This window comes from Mirounga leonina, unplaced genomic scaffold, assembly GCF_011800145.1.
Source record: "Mirounga leonina isolate KUSES-001 unplaced genomic scaffold, KU_Mleo_1.0 Mir_172, whole genome shotgun sequence".
NCBI lineage: Eukaryota > Metazoa > Chordata > Mammalia > Carnivora > Phocidae > Mirounga > Mirounga leonina.
In genome coordinates this window covers 7857121-7875234 of record NW_023270442.1, presented here as the reverse complement: position 1 = coordinate 7875234, position 18114 = coordinate 7857121, and the positions used below count along the sequence as shown (strand labels likewise).

The 18114-nt window shown below is 45.7% G+C and overlaps 1 protein-coding gene across 1 annotated transcript; it reads left to right on the top strand.

Moving 5' to 3' along the window:
- Positions 1-1791: 1791 nt before the first annotated feature.
- On the top strand, positions 1792-10673 carry ADAMTS1 (ADAM metallopeptidase with thrombospondin type 1 motif 1). Its single transcript, XM_035017535.1, has 9 exons — positions 1792-2965; positions 4619-4965; positions 5333-5465; positions 5855-6022; positions 6460-6746; positions 6964-7150; positions 7241-7416; positions 8321-8496; positions 8653-10673. The coding sequence occupies exons 1-9, from the start codon at positions 2287-2289 to the stop codon at positions 9350-9352; spliced, it is 2853 nt and encodes a 950-aa protein (XP_034873426.1). The 5' UTR covers positions 1792-2286; the 3' UTR covers positions 9353-10673.
- Positions 10674-18114: the final 7441 nt, after the last annotated feature.

The following is an 18114-nucleotide window of genomic DNA, read 5'->3' as shown; positions in this document are numbered from 1 at the left end:
GGAACAGCAAAGCCAAGGGGAAAACTGGTCATCCACGTACTTTAAGCTGCTATTAAAACGTATGTCATTCTCGGGTTGATCATTCAGCAATTCACTATGACACTGACCCTAGCCAGGGACAATTGCATTCAAGAATGCATCCATCCTTCAGCTTGTGGGGCCAGGAGTTGTTACTGCTCTAGCAAGAGTGAAGCCTGTGTGCTTCTCTGTGCCATTCTTTCCCATTGGAGCTTTCCTAAAGAGTGGCAAGCAAGGCTTTTGTGTTTGTGTTTGTTTTTTTCCAGCAGGCAATCTAGAACTCTGAGAGGAGAGGAAGTTGGAAAGTATTCTGAAAGCAAAAGTTGGAAGAGGGGCGTGTGGGAGCACTTGGAGGGGCGCTTCTGGCTGGGGCAGAATGAAGTTGGGAAGGTCTGGGGAGGAGTGAAAGGACTGCCACAAAACTTGGTGAAAATGGAGGGGCGGGGGCTGCAAAACAGGACACCGGGCAAGGAAGAGGAGAGGGACACAGGTCTGCCCCGAGACTGAGGCGGCCGTTCTCACCATTGTCCCCTGGTTTTCCGCCCGTGGAAGCATTATGAAACATTTCCTTCCTCTGTGTCATTGAGCCCCTCCCTCCCTCTTTTTCGACGGAGGAGGCGGTTCAGCTTTTTCTTAGGGACCCAAGAGGTGGAAAGGCTCATCTTTGCTCTCGCTTTCATAACACGGATGCAGACTTTTCCCTTCCTGGTGGGAAGAGGAGGGAGGGGTCAGGGAAGCAAGCCAACTTCCCAATTTCCCCACTGCACACTTTCTAGCCTCAGCGATCCCGCTGGTCCCCTGGAAAAGTGGGGTTCCTTCACGGTTCTGCCAGCCTGGCCTACGTTCTGCGGCAGCTACTAGGTAGAAGAAGGCAGACTGGGCGAGAGTTGATTATTTCTGGAATGAAGAAGAGAAAGCGCAAGTCCCTCCCTAGGCTCTTAGGGAACTGAAACGCGTTCCAGATCACCTATTCCGGAAGTATGAGCCTGGTCCCCAAAGAGAAGTCTCTAAGTCAGGGGAGGAGAGGGGTGGCGGTAAAGGTCACTGCGAACGCATTTTGAAACACAGAGCCTGGGAAGTGTCCCCCAGACCCAGGCATGCTTTCTAGGGAGGCACTGACCAAACAAGCTTTCCCGGGGAAATGTTGGGGCGAAGAGAGAGCAAGCTGCACAAACCGGCCGTGGCAGGCCAGGGAGATGGAGAGATGGGGTGGGGTATTTTTCTAGAAAGGGCAGTCCTGGCTCATCTCACAAACTGGGGAGTAAGGGGCTGCGGGAAGGAGTGACAAAGGGAGGAGGCACAGTGACAGCCCCCGGGCAGGGAAATCTTGGGAGAAGGGACTCAGCTCTCCACCCCCACCGTCCCTTCTGGGAACTGCAGCCCAGCGCGCGAACTGCGCTCCCGCACAAGGGCGGCGAGAAGGGAGGGTGGTCCGGGAAGCCCGCGAAAGCGAAGGCGCAGTGGAAGGGAGTACCTTCTCCCCGCATCAGCCCCAGACGCACAAAGTGCTGGTCACAGCGGCCCTCCTGCGTCTTCCGCCCCCAGATTGACGAGGCCTTGGCGCCCGGCCAGCGCGGAGGCCGTCCCCTCCCCCGCCCGGGCCCGCGGCGCTGAGCGCGGTTTAGCACCGACTGAGTTTAGGGGGCGGTGTCTTTGGGATGGAAAGGCGGCCAAGAGGGAAAGAGAAGGGTGGGGGGAGGGAGGTGGAGACGCAGTCGAGACTATAAAAGGGCGGCCCGGGCCGCCTGGTTCTTTGCACTCGCTGGAGAGCGGCTCCACGCCAGGGGCCACTGCAAAGCCAGGGCGCAGCAGAGTAGGGCCGAGAGGACCGAGTCTTGCGCAAAGCCAGCAGCCCTGCGGCCAAGGCGGAGACCGAAGAGGGGCTCCAGGCACCGATCCTCGCGTTGCCCGTTGCCCCCTGCCCCGGAGGCGTCCCAGGGCACTCCTCGTCCCTGCAAGCAGCCTCCCTGCAGTCCCTGCTGCGCGGTGCCTCCAACTCTGCGCTAGAAGAAAAACTTCCCGCGCGCCCGCGGAACTGCAGCGCCTCTTTCCCAGTGACTCCGGGAGTCCTGTCCGCGGCCGGCTCTGCGCGCACTTTCAAAGAATAACAGTAACTGTGACAACCCAGAGTGAGGCCAGCGAGGCTCTGTGCCCCCGACCCGAACAATAGCCCCCTCGCGCCGTGCACTGCGGCGCGCGGTGCCTCCCGGGACTCGGGCGCAGCGACCGGTCCCCGCGGGGTTTCGAAGGCGCACAGGAGGCAGCGACATGGGGAACGCGGAGCCGGCGCGGCGGCCTCGGAGCTCACAGCCTGCGCCCGCGCTGCTACTGCTCGCGGCCGCTGCAGCGCTGCTGCTCCTGCCGGGCGCGCGCGGGCGCCCCGCAGAGGAGGACGAGGAGTTGGTGCAGCCCGCCTTGGAGCGCGCGCCGGGACACACGACCACGCACCTCCGCCTGGACGCCTTCGGTCGGCAGCTGCACCTGGAGCTGCAGCCCGACCGCGGCTTCCTGGCGCCGGGTTTCACGCTGCAGACCGTGGGGCGCAGGCCCGGGCCCGACGCGCTGCGTCCGGACACCGCCGGCGACCTGGCGCACTGCTTCTACTCCGGCACGGTGAACGGCGACTCCGGCTCGGCCGCCGCTCTCAGCCTCTGCGAGGGCGTGCGCGGCGCCTTCTACCTGCAGGGCGAGGAGTACTTCATCCAGCCCGCGCCCGTCGCCGCCACCGAGCGTCTCGCCCCCTCTGCCGCCGCCGCCGGGGAGGAGCCGCCGGAGCGGCCCCAGTTCCATCTCCTGCGGCGGAGGCGGCGGGGCGGCGGCGGCGCCAAGTGCGGGGTCACGGACGACGAGACCCGGATCGCGAGGGGCGCGGGCCGGGAGGGCGAGGACGCCCGGGCGCAGTGGCCGCGGCGGGATCCGGCGCCGCAGCGGGCGGGACAGCCGACAGGTATGGATCCCTGGAGAGTTGCTCTCACTTGTCTCTCCATTCATCCCCCTTTCCCCACTGTCTCTGTGCGGCGCGTGTTGAGGGTGAACTCCTGTGCGCAGGCGGGCACACATGTCTGCGGAAAGGACGGAGGCCAGGTGTGGAAGAATGTGGCTTGAGGTTTGGGTTGTCGAGCTCAGCCCAGCCTGCTAGAACAGAATCCCGTTTGCCCGAATAACGAGTGATCAAGAGAAGACAGACAAATCAGCGATTTTCTGCTAAGGCGCAGCGTTTCGACAGGGAAGGGAGGAGTTGGTAACCCTACTCCTTCCACCTTAGTGTCGTGTGAGCGCGTATGACTTCTTGCCGTCCTGTTAGTTTCTTTTTAACGCCGGTGCATGTGTTCTTCGATCGGGTTGCAACTTTGCGCTTAGGTCTCGGAGGTGCTGCCCGTGCGCGCACCCTGCGCCCGGAGGAGGGCGGAGATGGCGGGCGGAGGAGCGGCGGCAACCTCGCCGAGCGCAACCCGCGAGCCTGTACAGGATCCTGTTCCGCTGGCCTCCGCCTGCGCCCCTTTCCCCCTTAAGCGGCTGACCCCGACCGGCTGGCGGCGGCGGGGCCCCTCTGCAGAACCTGCTTGGGAGGTCTTTGCCCAGCTGGCCCCGCCTCTCCGCGCCTCCCACCGGGCCTCCCAGTTTGCGCTCCCTCTCGCGGCCAAAATTCTGCTCTCAAGCTCGGTTGAGCGTTAGTCACTGCTCATCTTTCCTGCAACGCCTCACCCTGACTCTTTCAGGGGTGTGCGGTGCTTACTGTCCTGTCCTCTTCATTCTATCCCTTTGGTGCCTTTTTTCGTCCTGAACTTTCTCACGTGTCTTGTTTTCGGATGTTCCTCTTTTCCCCCTGGACGTCTGCTCCTTGAAGCCCTTACAGGGTCCGCGTCCAGTTAGGGCTCCCCTGGGGGCTGGGTTTTCAGTCAAGAGACAGAGGGCTCTCTTCTGCATAATCAAACGTGGCCCCACAGCTCAAGGCAGGAACTTTAGTTCCCTGGGGCAGTGGGAGTAGGGCAGTAGGCTGCTGGGCAGAGTGTGTGGTCCTTGTGCCCGGATTTGGCAAGAGCGGAACACCCCCAGGGACCCCTGGAATGAGAGAGCAGAGCAGGCTGAGATTCCTTCAGGCCCGGCCCCTTGGCAGAGGCCCCAGCCCTGCCCTGGGCCTTCCACGTGGAGTCGGATGATCTCATTCAGGATTTGAGTCCTGGCCTGTGAAAGAGTGACTCAGGGGCTCTGCGGGCTGCCCTTGCTCCAAGTTTTTACTACAGCTGGGTAGGATGATGAGCATACTGCCTTGTTCAGCTTATAGGATTTCAAAGAGGACAAAAGAAATCCTGCTCACCAAAAAAAAAAAATTAAAAAAAAAAAAAAGGCTGAACCCTCACTGACTCACATGGCTTTTATATTTCAGGTAGACAGAAAAAAAATAATAATAAAGGGGAAAAAAAACTTTAAAAATAACACTCTCAGTGAAAAGAGGTGCAAATATTTTTGTTATTGTTGTTCCAGGTGTATTTTTGGCTTATTTGCTTTGACGGGTTAGGCTTTCCTTATATACTCTGGGCAGGTCACTATTCTTGGCAAGACTGCCCCTGAGCAAACGATCTTTTTTGTCTCTTGACAGGAGCTGGAAGCGTAAGAAAGAAGCGGTTTGTGTCCAGCCACCGCTATGTGGAGACCATGCTCGTGGCCGACCAGTCCATGGCCGAGTTTCACGGCAGCGGCCTGAAGCACTACCTGCTTACCTTGTTCTCGGTGGCAGCCAGACTGTACAAACACCCCAGCATCCGGAATTCAGTGAGCCTGGTGGTGGTGAAGATCCTGGTCATCTACGAGGAGCAGAAGGGGCCAGAAGTGACCTCCAACGCCGCCCTCACGCTACGGAACTTCTGCCACTGGCAGAAGCAGCACAACCCGCCCAGTGACCGGGATGGAGAGCACTATGACACGGCGATTCTCTTCACCAGACAGGTGAGAGCAAGACCCTGCAGATCGGGACTGGCCTCTGGGGAGGCCGCTGTATCACAAGCAAACACTCACAAGGCATTTCCCCAGTGTTTTTGCACTTCCTTTTTTTTTTTTTTTTTAATTGGCTAGCCTGGTCCCTTTTCCTTAGGTCTTCCTTAATTTTAATATCTCAAGTCTCACAGTCCTGTTTGAATAGCATTAGAGAAAAATCTTAATTAAAGTCGCCCAGAGTGGTCCCAAAAGGACAGCTCAGCAACAGTGAGTGGAAGTGCTCCCAAACAAACGTGGGGATACATGTTGCCAAAAGGTTAGGTCCCAAGGTTCGTGCTCTCTGTCCCTATGAGTCAGGACCCACCTCTGTTCCTTTTAGGACCTGTGTGGGGCCCAGACGTGTGACACTCTTGGGATGGCTGATGTTGGAACCATATGTGATCCCAGCCGAAGCTGCTCAGTCATAGAAGATGATGGCTTGCAAGCCGCCTTCACCACAGCTCATGAACTAGGTGAGTCCATTTCAGGGTAGGAGTGGAGTCTGCTTCATGAGTTATCAGACCAATAAACCGTGTGCTCATTGAATGGGGGACGGGGGGGGCTGGCAGGTTATATTGCTATTTTAGATTCCAGAGCTTTCTAGAAACTGCGGGAAGCATTTTTTTTTTTTTTCCACTATTCTAAACACGGCCAACCTTATTGGGATTCAAAATAACATAAGAGGGGCTCTGGACCTTTGGAAATTCACCTGTTTGTTTGCACCTTGTGAAAAACAGGCACGTCGTGTCCAAACTAGTTCATTTCTTCTAGAAATATCACTTTGAGACAGATGGATCCCCGATGGGGGGGGAGATGCTGCAAATGACCTATATTTTGATGTGGGTTTCGGGTTGCTCCTTAGGCCATGTGTTTAACATGCCCCATGACGATGCAAAGCAATGTGCCAGCATTAATGACCTTGACCAGAATTCCCACATGATGGCGTCAATGCTTTCCAACTTGAACCACAGCCAGCCCTGGTCTCCCTGCAGTGCCTACATGATTACATCATTTCTGGATAATGGTCATGGTAAGATACTTGAGCTCCTCTTTCTAGATGTAATCCAGCTTCCACATGGAAGGTTCTAGTTAAACCAGCTCTTTCTCTCCTTCTTGGTTCTTTTTATTTCTCCTCCTTCCAAATTACTCTCATTGTCAAGAGCATACGTTTTTAGATCTCAATTCCCAATAACAGATAATTCTTCTGGCCGAGTAACTCCTAACGTACATTAACTTGAGTTTTTTAGCAGAACAGTAACTTACCATCACTGTTAACGCAGAAATACCCCTTTGAGGACAATCTTTTACAAATCATTTAAAACCTCTCTGGCATTTTCCCCAGAAGCTCTAGTGTTCAGATCACTCTGCTGTATCGCATGTCCTATGATACCTATCTTCTGAAACTGATCTGCCTTCACTGTGTTTTCATTTCCTGCTTTATGATACGAGTTGGCATTTCCTTTGCAGGGGAATGTCTGATGGACAAGCCCCAGAGCCCCATCCAGCTCCCCTCGGATCTCCCCGGGACCTTGTATGATGCCAACCGGCAGTGCCAGTTTACCTTTGGGGAGGACTCCAAACACTGCCTGGATGCAGCCAGCACGTGCATGACTCTCTGGTGCACAGGCACGTCTGGCGGGCTGCTGGTGTGTCAGACCAAACACTTCCCCTGGGCAGACGGCACCAGCTGTGGGGAAGGCAGATGGTGTATCAACGGCAAGTGTGTCAACAAGACGGACAAGATGCACTTCCATGTGAGTTTTTCTATCGCAACATGTGCACACTCCTTTAAAATCCAGAATTGGAAGGAGCAAAGTGATGCTTGAGCATCGGATACCACCATAAACATCCCTGTCTGTGGCTTTGATGATTCTTTTTACAGCTGATTCTTTATGCCTTATTTTTCTTTTGTATTTCCTAAAAAGACCTCCGTAGAGAGTTCTAATGTTGATCGCTTGTGTCCCCGTTCAGACTCCTGTTCATGGAAGCTGGGGACCATGGGGACCCTGGGGAGAATGTTCGAGAACGTGTGGTGGAGGAGTTCAGTACACAATGAGGGAATGTGACAACCCGGTCCCCAAAAATGGAGGGAAGTACTGTGAAGGCAAGCGCGTGCGCTACAGGTCATGTAACATCGAGGACTGTCCAGACAACAATGGTGAGTAGACATGGGCCAAAAACCATGTGGCCACAAGCCAGCAGATAAGGGTTGAAAACTGATGATGTCATTGTATCCTTTTCTTTCCAGGAAAAACCTTTAGAGAGGAACAATGTGAGGCACACAATGAGTTTTCTAAAGTCTCCTTTGGGAGTGGGCCCGCAGTGGAGTGGACACCCAAGTATGCTGGAGTCTCACCCAAGGACAGATGCAAGCTCATCTGTCAAGCCAAAGGCATTGGCTTCTTCTTCGTTTTGCAGCCCAAGGTAGTTACTTTCATTCATACTCTTGCCTAAGAAACGAGGGCTTGAACTGTGACTTTTTCACACAACCTATGATGCAGTTTCATTAGTTTATATATTAACATGTTCCATTTCAAATCGGATCTCCTTGTCTTCTAGATACATTGGCAACTGCCCACTTTGAGTGTACTGTCATTGTCAGTTATGAATAAAGCTTGAATCCAGCACTCAGGATTCTTATCATTGCTTGTTATTACTCTGATATACAAAGAAAAGCCCATTATGGTTAGATAAATTCACATGGCAACCACCCAGTGGTTTTGGAAAATAGCTTAAGCAAGGACCAAAGTACTAACTGGTGATTGGCAGTAGCATGTGCAAATGGACTTATTAAAATGAAGTCTGGGCGTCGGTAACTCTTGTGTTTGAGGACGTATATGGAACTAGAAAAAGCATCATTTTGCTCTTTTGCCGAGGGGATAAATCTGGTTCTGAGGTAAAAAAAGGAAATGAATTTTGGTTGAGGTTGTCATGTGCCGTAATCACCGTAGGCTGTGAAAATACTTCCCGGCTGCAGATTTAACATACAATATTCAGCATCTACGATTGCCGGATATTATTTTAGGCACCGAGCAGACCGCAGGAAAGAAAGTGACAAGCTCTGCTTTCATTGACCTTACCTAGAAGTGAGATGGGTCAATAAACAAATCATCAAAACAATTTATAATTTTTTCAGACGTCTGCATCTACTGGGGGGAAAAGTCACCAAGAAGGGTAGTACATGACCGACGTTGAGTTCTCTTTTAACTATGATGGTCGGGAAAGCAGAGACATCATGTTAACGAGAGAAACTTTCCTAATTATCAGGGCACCATCTCTTTCCTGTGTTAACGCGTAACACCAGATATATTGCTCTTCCCTTCTTCAGGTGGTTGACGGTACCCCGTGTAGCCCAGATTCCACCTCCGTCTGCGTGCAGGGACAGTGTGTAAAAGCTGGTTGCGATCGTATCATAGACTCCAAAAAGAAGTTTGATAAATGTGGCATCTGTGGAGGAAACGGATCTACGTGCAAGAAAACATCAGGCTCGGTGACCAGTGCAAAGTGAGTTTTAAAACGTACTCCCAAAGATATTATTTAGATGTGATCTTACGAGTCTGGTAAAAATCCCACGCTCAATGACGAGCACGGTTTCAGGCTAAGTAACAGAATTAGCCAAGGGACTGAGAGATTCTTCTGTCTGTTTTTTCTGGCCCGCAGACCTGGATATCACGATATCGTCACAATTCCGGCTGGAGCCACAAACATTGAAGTGAAGCAGCGGAATCACCGGGGATCCAGAAATAACGGGAGCTATCTTGCCATCAGAGCTGCCGATGGCACCTATATCCTGAATGGCGACTTCACTCTGTCCACTTTAGAGCAAGACATTACCTACAAAGGGACCGTCCTGAGGTACAGTGGTTCCTCCGCCTCGTTGGAAAGAATCCGCAGCTTCAGCCCTCTCAAAGAGCCCATAACCATCCAGGTCCTCACAGTGGGCAATGCCCTCCGCCCCAAAATCAAGTACACCTACTTTGTGAAGAAGAAGAAGGAATCTTTCAACGCCATCCCTACTTTCTCCGAATGGGTCATCGAAGAGTGGGGCGAATGCTCCAAGTCGTGCGGACGGGGCTGGCAGCGGAGACTGGTGGAGTGCCGGGACATTAACGGGCAGCCCGCCTCCGAGTGCGCCAAGGAAGTGAAGCCGGCCAGCACCAGACCCTGCGCGGACCTGCCCTGCCCCCACTGGCAGCTAGGGGATTGGTCCCCATGTTCCAAGACCTGCGGGAAGGGTTACAAAAAGAGAACCTTGCAGTGTCTGTCCCACGATGGGGGGGTCCTGTCTCACGAGAGCTGTGATCCTTTGAAGAAACCGAAGCATTACATAGATTTTTGTACGATGGCAGAATGTAGTTAAGCAGCGTCGGCGTTGAGGGAAGGACGAGGTGTGGAAGGGCTGATGCACTGAAATCAAGAAGGCTGGAGGGATCGAGTGTACCTTGCCAGTGAGCGACAAGGAGTGTCGAGGAGTTGGGAGGGTAGAGGTAGGTAGAGAAGAAGTTAGATCGTCAGAATATCCTGCCAGTTACAAATCTGATAGGGTAGTTAATGAGGGTTATTAATCTCTGAGCAATGATATAGCATGATAAAGCCCCAGGGCATTATTATTATTCCTTTTGTTACATCTATGACAAGTTTAAAAAAAAAAAATAGAAACAATTGTCACACTTAGTTTAAGAAGTATACAATCCCTGTTTTGTGGTACTGATTAAATACTTTGTATCAGGCGGTTTGGGGAATGGAAAGCAGGAGAGAGAAGAGATTTTTTTTAGTTTCAGACAGGGCTTACTTTACCTCACTAACAACGGAGGGAGGAAAAGGGTACAAATAGCATCTTTAACCAGCACTGATTATGGCTGCTACCTGTTTCTGCCATCTTTTCTACCCAGAGGTAAGAATTCAAGACTGTCCACCACGAGAGAAATACTTAACAACCTCAGATGACTCAAGTGAACTCCATCTTTACTTTCTTGTTCCCTTGTTGTGTCTTTATTCGTGATTTCATTTTGACAAATAATTCCACGTGTTTGTAGAAATGCAGGAAGTCTACAATGGTTAAAAAAGCAGCAATGAATCAGATGCTCGGAAAAGCCAGAGGAGGCAAGGTGGGCTCAGTACCTCCTATTTTCTTTCCTCTGTATGTAAGCCTACTTTAGGAATGTGGATGTTAAAAAAAACAAAAAACAAACAAACAAAAAAAAACGTTCATGTCTCAAGAAAGACAGGGTGATCAAAGAAAAAGGATGTAATGCCAGTATAAGAATGGGGTGTGTAGAATGGGATCCCCAGTGTTTGGGGACATGGAGATCACTTGTCTCACAGTGGGGAGGCTACTGAGGGGTAGCAGGTCCATCCCCAGCAGCTGGTCCAACAGTCATATCCTGGTGAATGTCTGTTCAGCTCTTCTACTATGAAAGAGAATATGACTTTTTTTTCCATATGTATATAGTAAAATATGTTACTATAAATCCTACATACTTTATAAGTATTTGTGTGTTCCTTCTAAGAAGGACTATAGTTTGTAATAAATGCCTATAATAACATATTTATTTTTATACATTTCTTTCTAATGATAAAACTTTTAAGTTATATCGCTTTTGTAAAAGGGCATATAAAAATAGAGTATTTATACGATATATGTTACTAGAAATAATAAAAGAAAACACTTTTTGAATGTGTGTGTCTTTTTTTTTTAAATGGGAATTAATTCTTGGGAAGGAAATCTGAGACACAAATACTGAATTTGAAGACTGAATAATTTTCTTAAATTCTATAGAAATAAGGTTTCATTCTAATTAAATGTATTTTATGTATCCTTAATGTATGTGATTGCTACCAAAAGAGAAACCTATTATATCCTCTGTGATAGATTTTGTTAAACGTACAACAATGGTTGGCAAATGTTTTCTGTGAAGAGCCAGATAGTAAATATTTTTGGCTTTGTTGGCCAGATCATCTCTGTCACAACTACTTTCCTGTGCTGTTATAGCATGAAAACAGCCATAGACAATACATCAATGAATGGGCATGGTGGTGTTCTAATAAAACTTTATTTAAAAAAACCGGGCCAAATTCGTTCTGTGGGCAGTTTGCCAACTTTGGACATATAACACAAATGAGAAAAGGTGGGGTTCCGGATGCATTCTGAACTTGTGTCTCTTCGATTATATCATGTGAGTAAAATTTGTGAAAGCATTGAAGGTGCTGAGTAGAAAATGATGCCTCATAAATAACATTTGGGGATAGACCTACGTGGTGAGCCCAGCCGTCTGAATGTTCTACTTGCTTTTCAGGAACATGAGGTGTTTGGAGAAACCCTGGAACACTCTGGGAGGCCTTCCATAAATCACTGTAATTTAAATACTAAAGGGTACATCAATGATTTTAAACATTGAGACCGCTTCCAAAGTAACTACATTTCTCTCAGGAAATAGCTTATTTACTAGAAGACTTGGATTATGTGGTTAACCACAGACAACTCCCATGTTACATTTTCATCCTTTTTTTCACCCTTCTTAGTTTTCTCAAGTAATTCTATATAACATGCTAATTTCAGATTGAGATGATCATTTCTAATTTGCCCTCAGAATTACTCAAAGCGTTCTTCCCCTGAACAGTTGAATATAAGATTCTCCAGGTGCATAGGTCAGAAAGTGGGGCAGGGGAGGGGAGAGCCATGTTAGTCTCCAGCTTAGTCTTTTCCTACCTACTGGCCACTGAACTGACAGGTCAAAGTCAAGTAAGTCTTACCCTGGGAACTAGTCCTGGTTCCATAGAACACAGTTAAACATAGAATTTGGCCATGCAATTCAGTGGCCAAACATGCTCTTTGTTCCAACTACCATCATTATTTACTTGCCTAGATTACTGTGTACAAATCCCCATAGTAAGTGACAATGAGGATGCACACATGCAAGAAATGCCCTTAACCTCAATCACTATACAAGCTATTTGATAAAATAAGATAAATGTATCCCTAAAATGATAATCTATAATATAAAGAAGTCATTTGCTGATCTCGCCTAGTTCACCAATGAGGTGTTTCTTTTTCTTTCTTCCTTCCTCCTTCCTTCTTTCCTTCCTTCCTACCTTCCTTTTCTTTTTTTCTTTCTTTTCTTTCTTTTCTTTCTTTCTTTCTTTCTTTCTTTCTTTTCTTTCTTTCTTTCTTTCTTTCTTTCTTTCTTTCTTTCTTCCTTTCTTCCTTTCTTCCTTTCTTCCTTCCTTCCTTCCTTCCTTCCTTTCTTCCTTTCTTCCTTTCTTTCTTTCTTTCTTTCTTTCTTTCTTTCTTTCTTTCTTTCTTTCTTTCTTTCTTTCTCTTCCTTTCCTCTCAAAAGCCTTCCATTGATTGGATGTGGTAAGCAGGAGGTTGAAATTCAGGACACAAAGATAAAAGCAGCCAAAAGACGTTCCACCATCCCTTATTCTCCATCCAAGGCAATGCCAAACAACTTTCTAAGTTGCCTCATTATTTTTTTTCAGCCCTCTGTTGGTAAGATTTTCTTTTTATCAATAAACCAAGCAGTTTAAGATACTCCATTTGGGCAGCAAAGAAACTTTAGGTCAAAACACGTATCTAGTGACTTTTCCAGGGAAACCCTCCTAGAACCCTTAGCTAGGTGACACTCTAAAAGCACTCTGCACTTTCCCTTCTTGCCACTTTTCACAAAAATCCTCTACTCTTCTAGCTCTGGGCCTATTTTGCTCACTCTTATTTCCCCAGTTCCTAGATTTTTTGCCTGTCCGATATTTTTATTCAATGAATAACCCTTAAACATAGTCAAACTACTGGTCATAGAAATTTTCACTCCTTGGAATCTGTGCTAAATAATCAAAAAAGTTCACAAAGATTTATATATGAATGTTACATAAATCTGAATACAGGCATTAAAGGAGTATGCTGAGGACTATTTATGACATAAGAAAACGTGAATCACAGACAGTAATAATGATGGCCAACATCCCTGGAAGTTAACTATGTGTTTTACATAAGTTAATTCTGTTAATAACCACCTCCCCCCCAAAAAAAACTCTGATGTAGATATTATTACTATTACTATCTGTTAGAAAAGGAAGCAAGCAAAGAGAAATTGAACTACTTGATTGAGATAGAACAGATAGCAGGCAGCTGAGCAAGGATTCCAATCCAGGTAGCCAACCTTAAGAGCTGTACCCTCTCCACTCTTAAGCATTTAACCATATTAGGGGCACCTGGGTGGTTCAGTTATTTAAGTGTCTGACTCTTGATTTTGGCTCAGGTCATGATCTCAGGGTCCTGGAAGCAAGCGCCACGTGGGGCTCCGTGCTCAGTGTGGAGTCTGCTTAAGGATTCTCTCTTCCTTTCCCCCTGCCCCTTCCCCCACTCACACCCTTTCTCTCTCTCTTTCTCTAAAATAAGTAAATAAATCTTAAAAAAAAAGCAACCGTATTATTGCTACAAAGTTGTATATACAAACACATATACACATTCTCACACTCACAAATGCATATACACAAAAATAACCCAACTGGCTATTTTTATTTTCTTCTTTGTACTTTTATGTATTTGCCAAATTTTCTACCAAAACACAACTGTATCTTTTCTATAATCAGAAAAAAAGTTATTTTTTAAAGGGTAGGAAAACCTTAAGTGGAGTGGTTTTCATTGTGTGAATTCATTCTAGTCAGTAATTTAGAGACGCTGTAAATGTTATGTTTTTTTTTTGTTGTAGTTTGCCCCCAGTAAGCTCTTTAAAAGCTGAAGCATTTTTGCGATAGCATAACATTAAGGAAAGTCAGTTTTGTTGATATGTAAATGATGATGGCCATTCTCAGTATGGAGGCAAAAATCAAGATAGATAAAACTGGTCAGTTTGTATTACAATTTCAGTATATATATTACTTTCCAAAGATATGTATACTAAATATCACTAAAAATTATTTAAAAATCAATTTCAGGGCACCTGGCTGGCTCAGTCGGTTAAGCAGCTAACTTCTGCTCAGGTCATGATCCCAGAGTCCTGGGATCAGTCCCACATCAGGCTCCTTGCTCAGCTGGGTGCCTGCTTCTCCCTCCGTCTACCGCTCCCCCTGCTTGTGCTTACTCTCTCTCTCTGACAAATAAATAAATAAAATCTTAAAAAGATATATTAAAAAAATTAAAAAATAAAAATCGATTTCAAATTCAAGTGTGTTTGGATTTTCCACCATTTTATATTTTTCTACCTCCCTATTTCTATTTGTCAGTGAAGAGGATGAATGAGCAGCAAATCCCCAAGAATTTAGAGTTACTGACACTTTAATTTAAGGAAAAAAAGTGTGTACCTAGCAACTGGAGGAGATCCAGGAGAATCAAACTCATAAATTCCTATCAGGCATAAAATCCATATGGCTCATGTATCTATGTGTGTTTCATTGTGTTAGGAAGAAGTGCTTTAGTTCCCAAGCTGTGCAGGGTGCAAAAGTAGCCAAATGTTAGTGTTAAGGAAAAAGCTGGGCTCAAGATCCACACTGACATTCTCAAGTATCCTAGATTATCTATAAAACAGAAGAATTCATCAAAGCTAAGAGCAAAAGAATAAACCACAATTTTCCATATAGACATATGCATAAAAAAGAAAGCTAAGATGTGACAACAATAGTCCTCTTCATTTACAAAAATTTGTGAAAATAACTTTCACATTACTTAAATTGTCCTCTTCAGTTGTCCTCATTTTCCTATGGAAACTGTCAAGAGGGGCAGAGAATTTTTTTTTTCCTTTTAGCCATATACAAAAAAGGATATCCAAGAAGCACTAACAGTAACATGTTAAGATGGAATAATGACCTTTTAATTCAGCGCTGTTTATTGCCTTGAACAAATCAGTGGAAAGGTCCTATCATCTCATAAACGAGGAGATATTTCCAAATTGTCTCTTGTTTCAAAAACTAAAACTAGATCCTGAAGTAAAATGATATGTCTGGAATTTTCTTTAAAATTTTCAAGCAAAAACAGAAAAGGTGGGGATAGATGAAACAAGATCAGCGAAGTGATAATTGGTAATGCTGAGTGATGGATAGAGACTCATTATCCTTTGTTCTCTACTTCTGTGTAATTAATTTTTTTCTAGGATGAAAAGTAAAAAGAAAAACCAAAAAACTAAAGAGAAGTTATACTTCTTTTGTCCAATTTACAAATCAAGTCAGTCGTGAAGTAATTGAAGATATAAATGTATTAGTCTCCCTTTCTACTCTCCCATGTGTTTTGGGGGAAGAATAAATGTACTTAAAATACACATACTTAAAAGCACAGAAACATTCTCTAAAACAGCTTGGTGTGGAGGGCAAGAGGCAATCACGTGGTAGCTGAGAGAAAGAAAGGAAGGAAGGAAGGGAGGGAGAAAGACATTCTTTTTGTAGCACTGCAAAATGTAGAGTGATTCAATGGGTTCTCTGTTCTAATTGGCTGTGAATTTATCACTTTTCTACTGAGGCCTGATTTACATATTATCAGAGTCTGAAAAAAAATTCACTATTACATGTTACAGGTTTTGCATCAAGAGGAAGAAAAGCAAGTAAAGAGAATGAAAATGGAAAGTCACTTTTATTCATAAATAAATATGAAAGGCAAGCTGAGTGGGGGGAATATGAAGAGACCCAGAGGGATTCTCAGTTCCCCGAAGCTGAGGGAGGTGAGGCCACCACTGGTGAAACAGAAACACAATTTTGGGCACAGACAAAGGGCACATTTGGCAACCCTGAAGTTGCAGATGAGGGAACTCAGCTGAAAGATTTAAGAAATGGGCAAGGATCAAAGATCTCTGATTTCTATCTGAAGCTCTTCACCAGATGTATTAGATTAGCTGTGTGCGGAGTTTCTTTCCTTTTTTTTTCTTTAAAGTGGGCTAAGACTTTACCAGTTCATGCTGCATGGTGCCTAAAAGCAGGGAAAGGCACCAGATAAAGAGCACCAGAGCCGAGCAGCCGCCTGCAATGAGGGACATTATTATATTGTCCTGGCTTTTCACTTATTTCCAGTTGGTTTACTCAGTTCTGAATGTTCCAGAACCTTTCACCTTCAAAATTTTCACCAAAGTTGTTAACTAGAGTAGAAGCAACAGGCTTGGCTTTCATCCCCTCTCTTCTCAGAGCATGCCAGAGGTAATGAATAAAATGGGACTCACTCCAAAGGATACTGGAGAGGAAAGGGAAGAAGAGCAGGAGCATATACCATCCATCGGCTTGATAAACAAATTCTGAATAAAAAGGTCACAGAATATCAAATGCTAGATCTTCAAGTCTATGGGCAAGGTCCTCCCTTCTGACAGATCCAGAGAGATGATATCTAGTTCTTAAAGTACAAGATATTCTGGAATGTTCCCCAAAATACTAGGACAATTTCTTTTAGAAGCTGGACAACAGTGAAACCCTCTGTTTTTCTAATTAAAATACTCTAATATTGACATTCCAATACCATACCTTGTTAATATCCTACAAGTAGGTAGCAGTGATAATAGAATTTTCTTGCATAGATCTTGAGCGTGACTTTAGATTAGAGCTCCACATTTAAGAAACAACTGTGCAAGATTGTTAAAGAAATGTGGTTTTGGTCTAGGCTCTCTCTTTTCTTTTCTTAAAACAAAGGCCATTGCTTTTTCTACCAAAAGCCATGATAACATTGCATTTTATTTTCTTTAACAACTGTGCCTATGAGACATTTAAAAGATCAAAATGTAAATAAAGCTGAACACCTGGACAAGCTGTGATCCCATACAGAGGTAAACATGTCTAAAATCCTCACTTTGGATTACACTAAAAATTGCAGGCACAGTTGAAACACAGGATTATTCAGTTCTTAGCATGACTGGGACAAGGCAAAAGGTATAATTTACAAAAACAAAAATAAAAAACCAAAAAGCATTCTTGAGAGTCCAGATTCAGAGAACTGAGCATTTATTTTTCTAAGGGATTTTGCCTTTCACAACTGTGGGACTTTAGGAGGAAAAGTACCATACCATTAATTCTTTCTAACATATCCGACTTAAATTATCAATAACCACCAAAAAGATACAATCTAAAATGTGAAGTTTTGTTAATTACAGAGCATCAATCACAATAAAGTTGCTTGTGTGCAGATTGCCGGATGTCATACTTCTTTGATTTAGAACCCAAAGGAGATAGGAAACTAACACTGTCAAAAACAAATGCTTAGTTTTCAGCAATATTTTGGCTGAGAGTGCTGAAAAATCAAACTGTCAACCCCAAAGGTTTAATGGAGCAAGAAGAGCCATTATATTTAACGACCTATGTTAAAGAAAAAAGTCACTTGTTAAGAAACCCTGCCTTTCTCTAAAATATAATTACACATCTTTCAAGAAGTATATGCTCAAGACACACACACACACACAAAAGAAAAAAAATCAACTTACTATTTTCTCAAGAATATTATAATAAAGAGGATAAATCTGTAGGGCAGGCCATTAGATCATCATTCCACTGATACAACAAATATCGGTAAGAATCAGTAAGCATCACTGAGCCCGTTTTGTACAAAGCACTGTCCTAGGAACTGAGGAGCCCACGAGAAAAAGAAAGCGAGAGAGAAAGATAAGAGGATGGAAGAGATGGAGAAAGACAATCTTGCCTTCAGTCTTACAATATAGCTGGACAAATAAAATGTATACAAGTGAGAAGTTAATTAACAATACAAGGAAGTGAGTCCAAGGAGTTGTACGTGTAATGTGAGCTCAGAGATAGGGAAGGGAAAAATCACAGCAGGTCAAAGTGTCAAGAATAATTTCAGAGAAGGAGTGGAGATATAAACATGACACTTCACATCAAACGGAATTGAAAAATAAGCAGGGGGTGATGTCTTAGCTCGGGCTGGTAATAAAGTACATAGACTAGGTGGCTTATAACCAACAGGAGTTTATTTTCCACAGTTCTGGAGGCTGGAAATCTTAGGTCAGGGTGTCAGCATGGTCAGGTTCCAACGAGAGCTCGCTTCTGGTTACAGACTGCCAAGTTCTCCTTGTATCCTCACATGATGGAAAGAAGGCAAGAGTCCTGTCTAGGATCCCTTTCAAACAGGCACTGGTCCCATTCATGAGGATTCCCCCTTCGGGACCTAATCACCTCCCAACGGCCTCCACCTCTTAATACCAC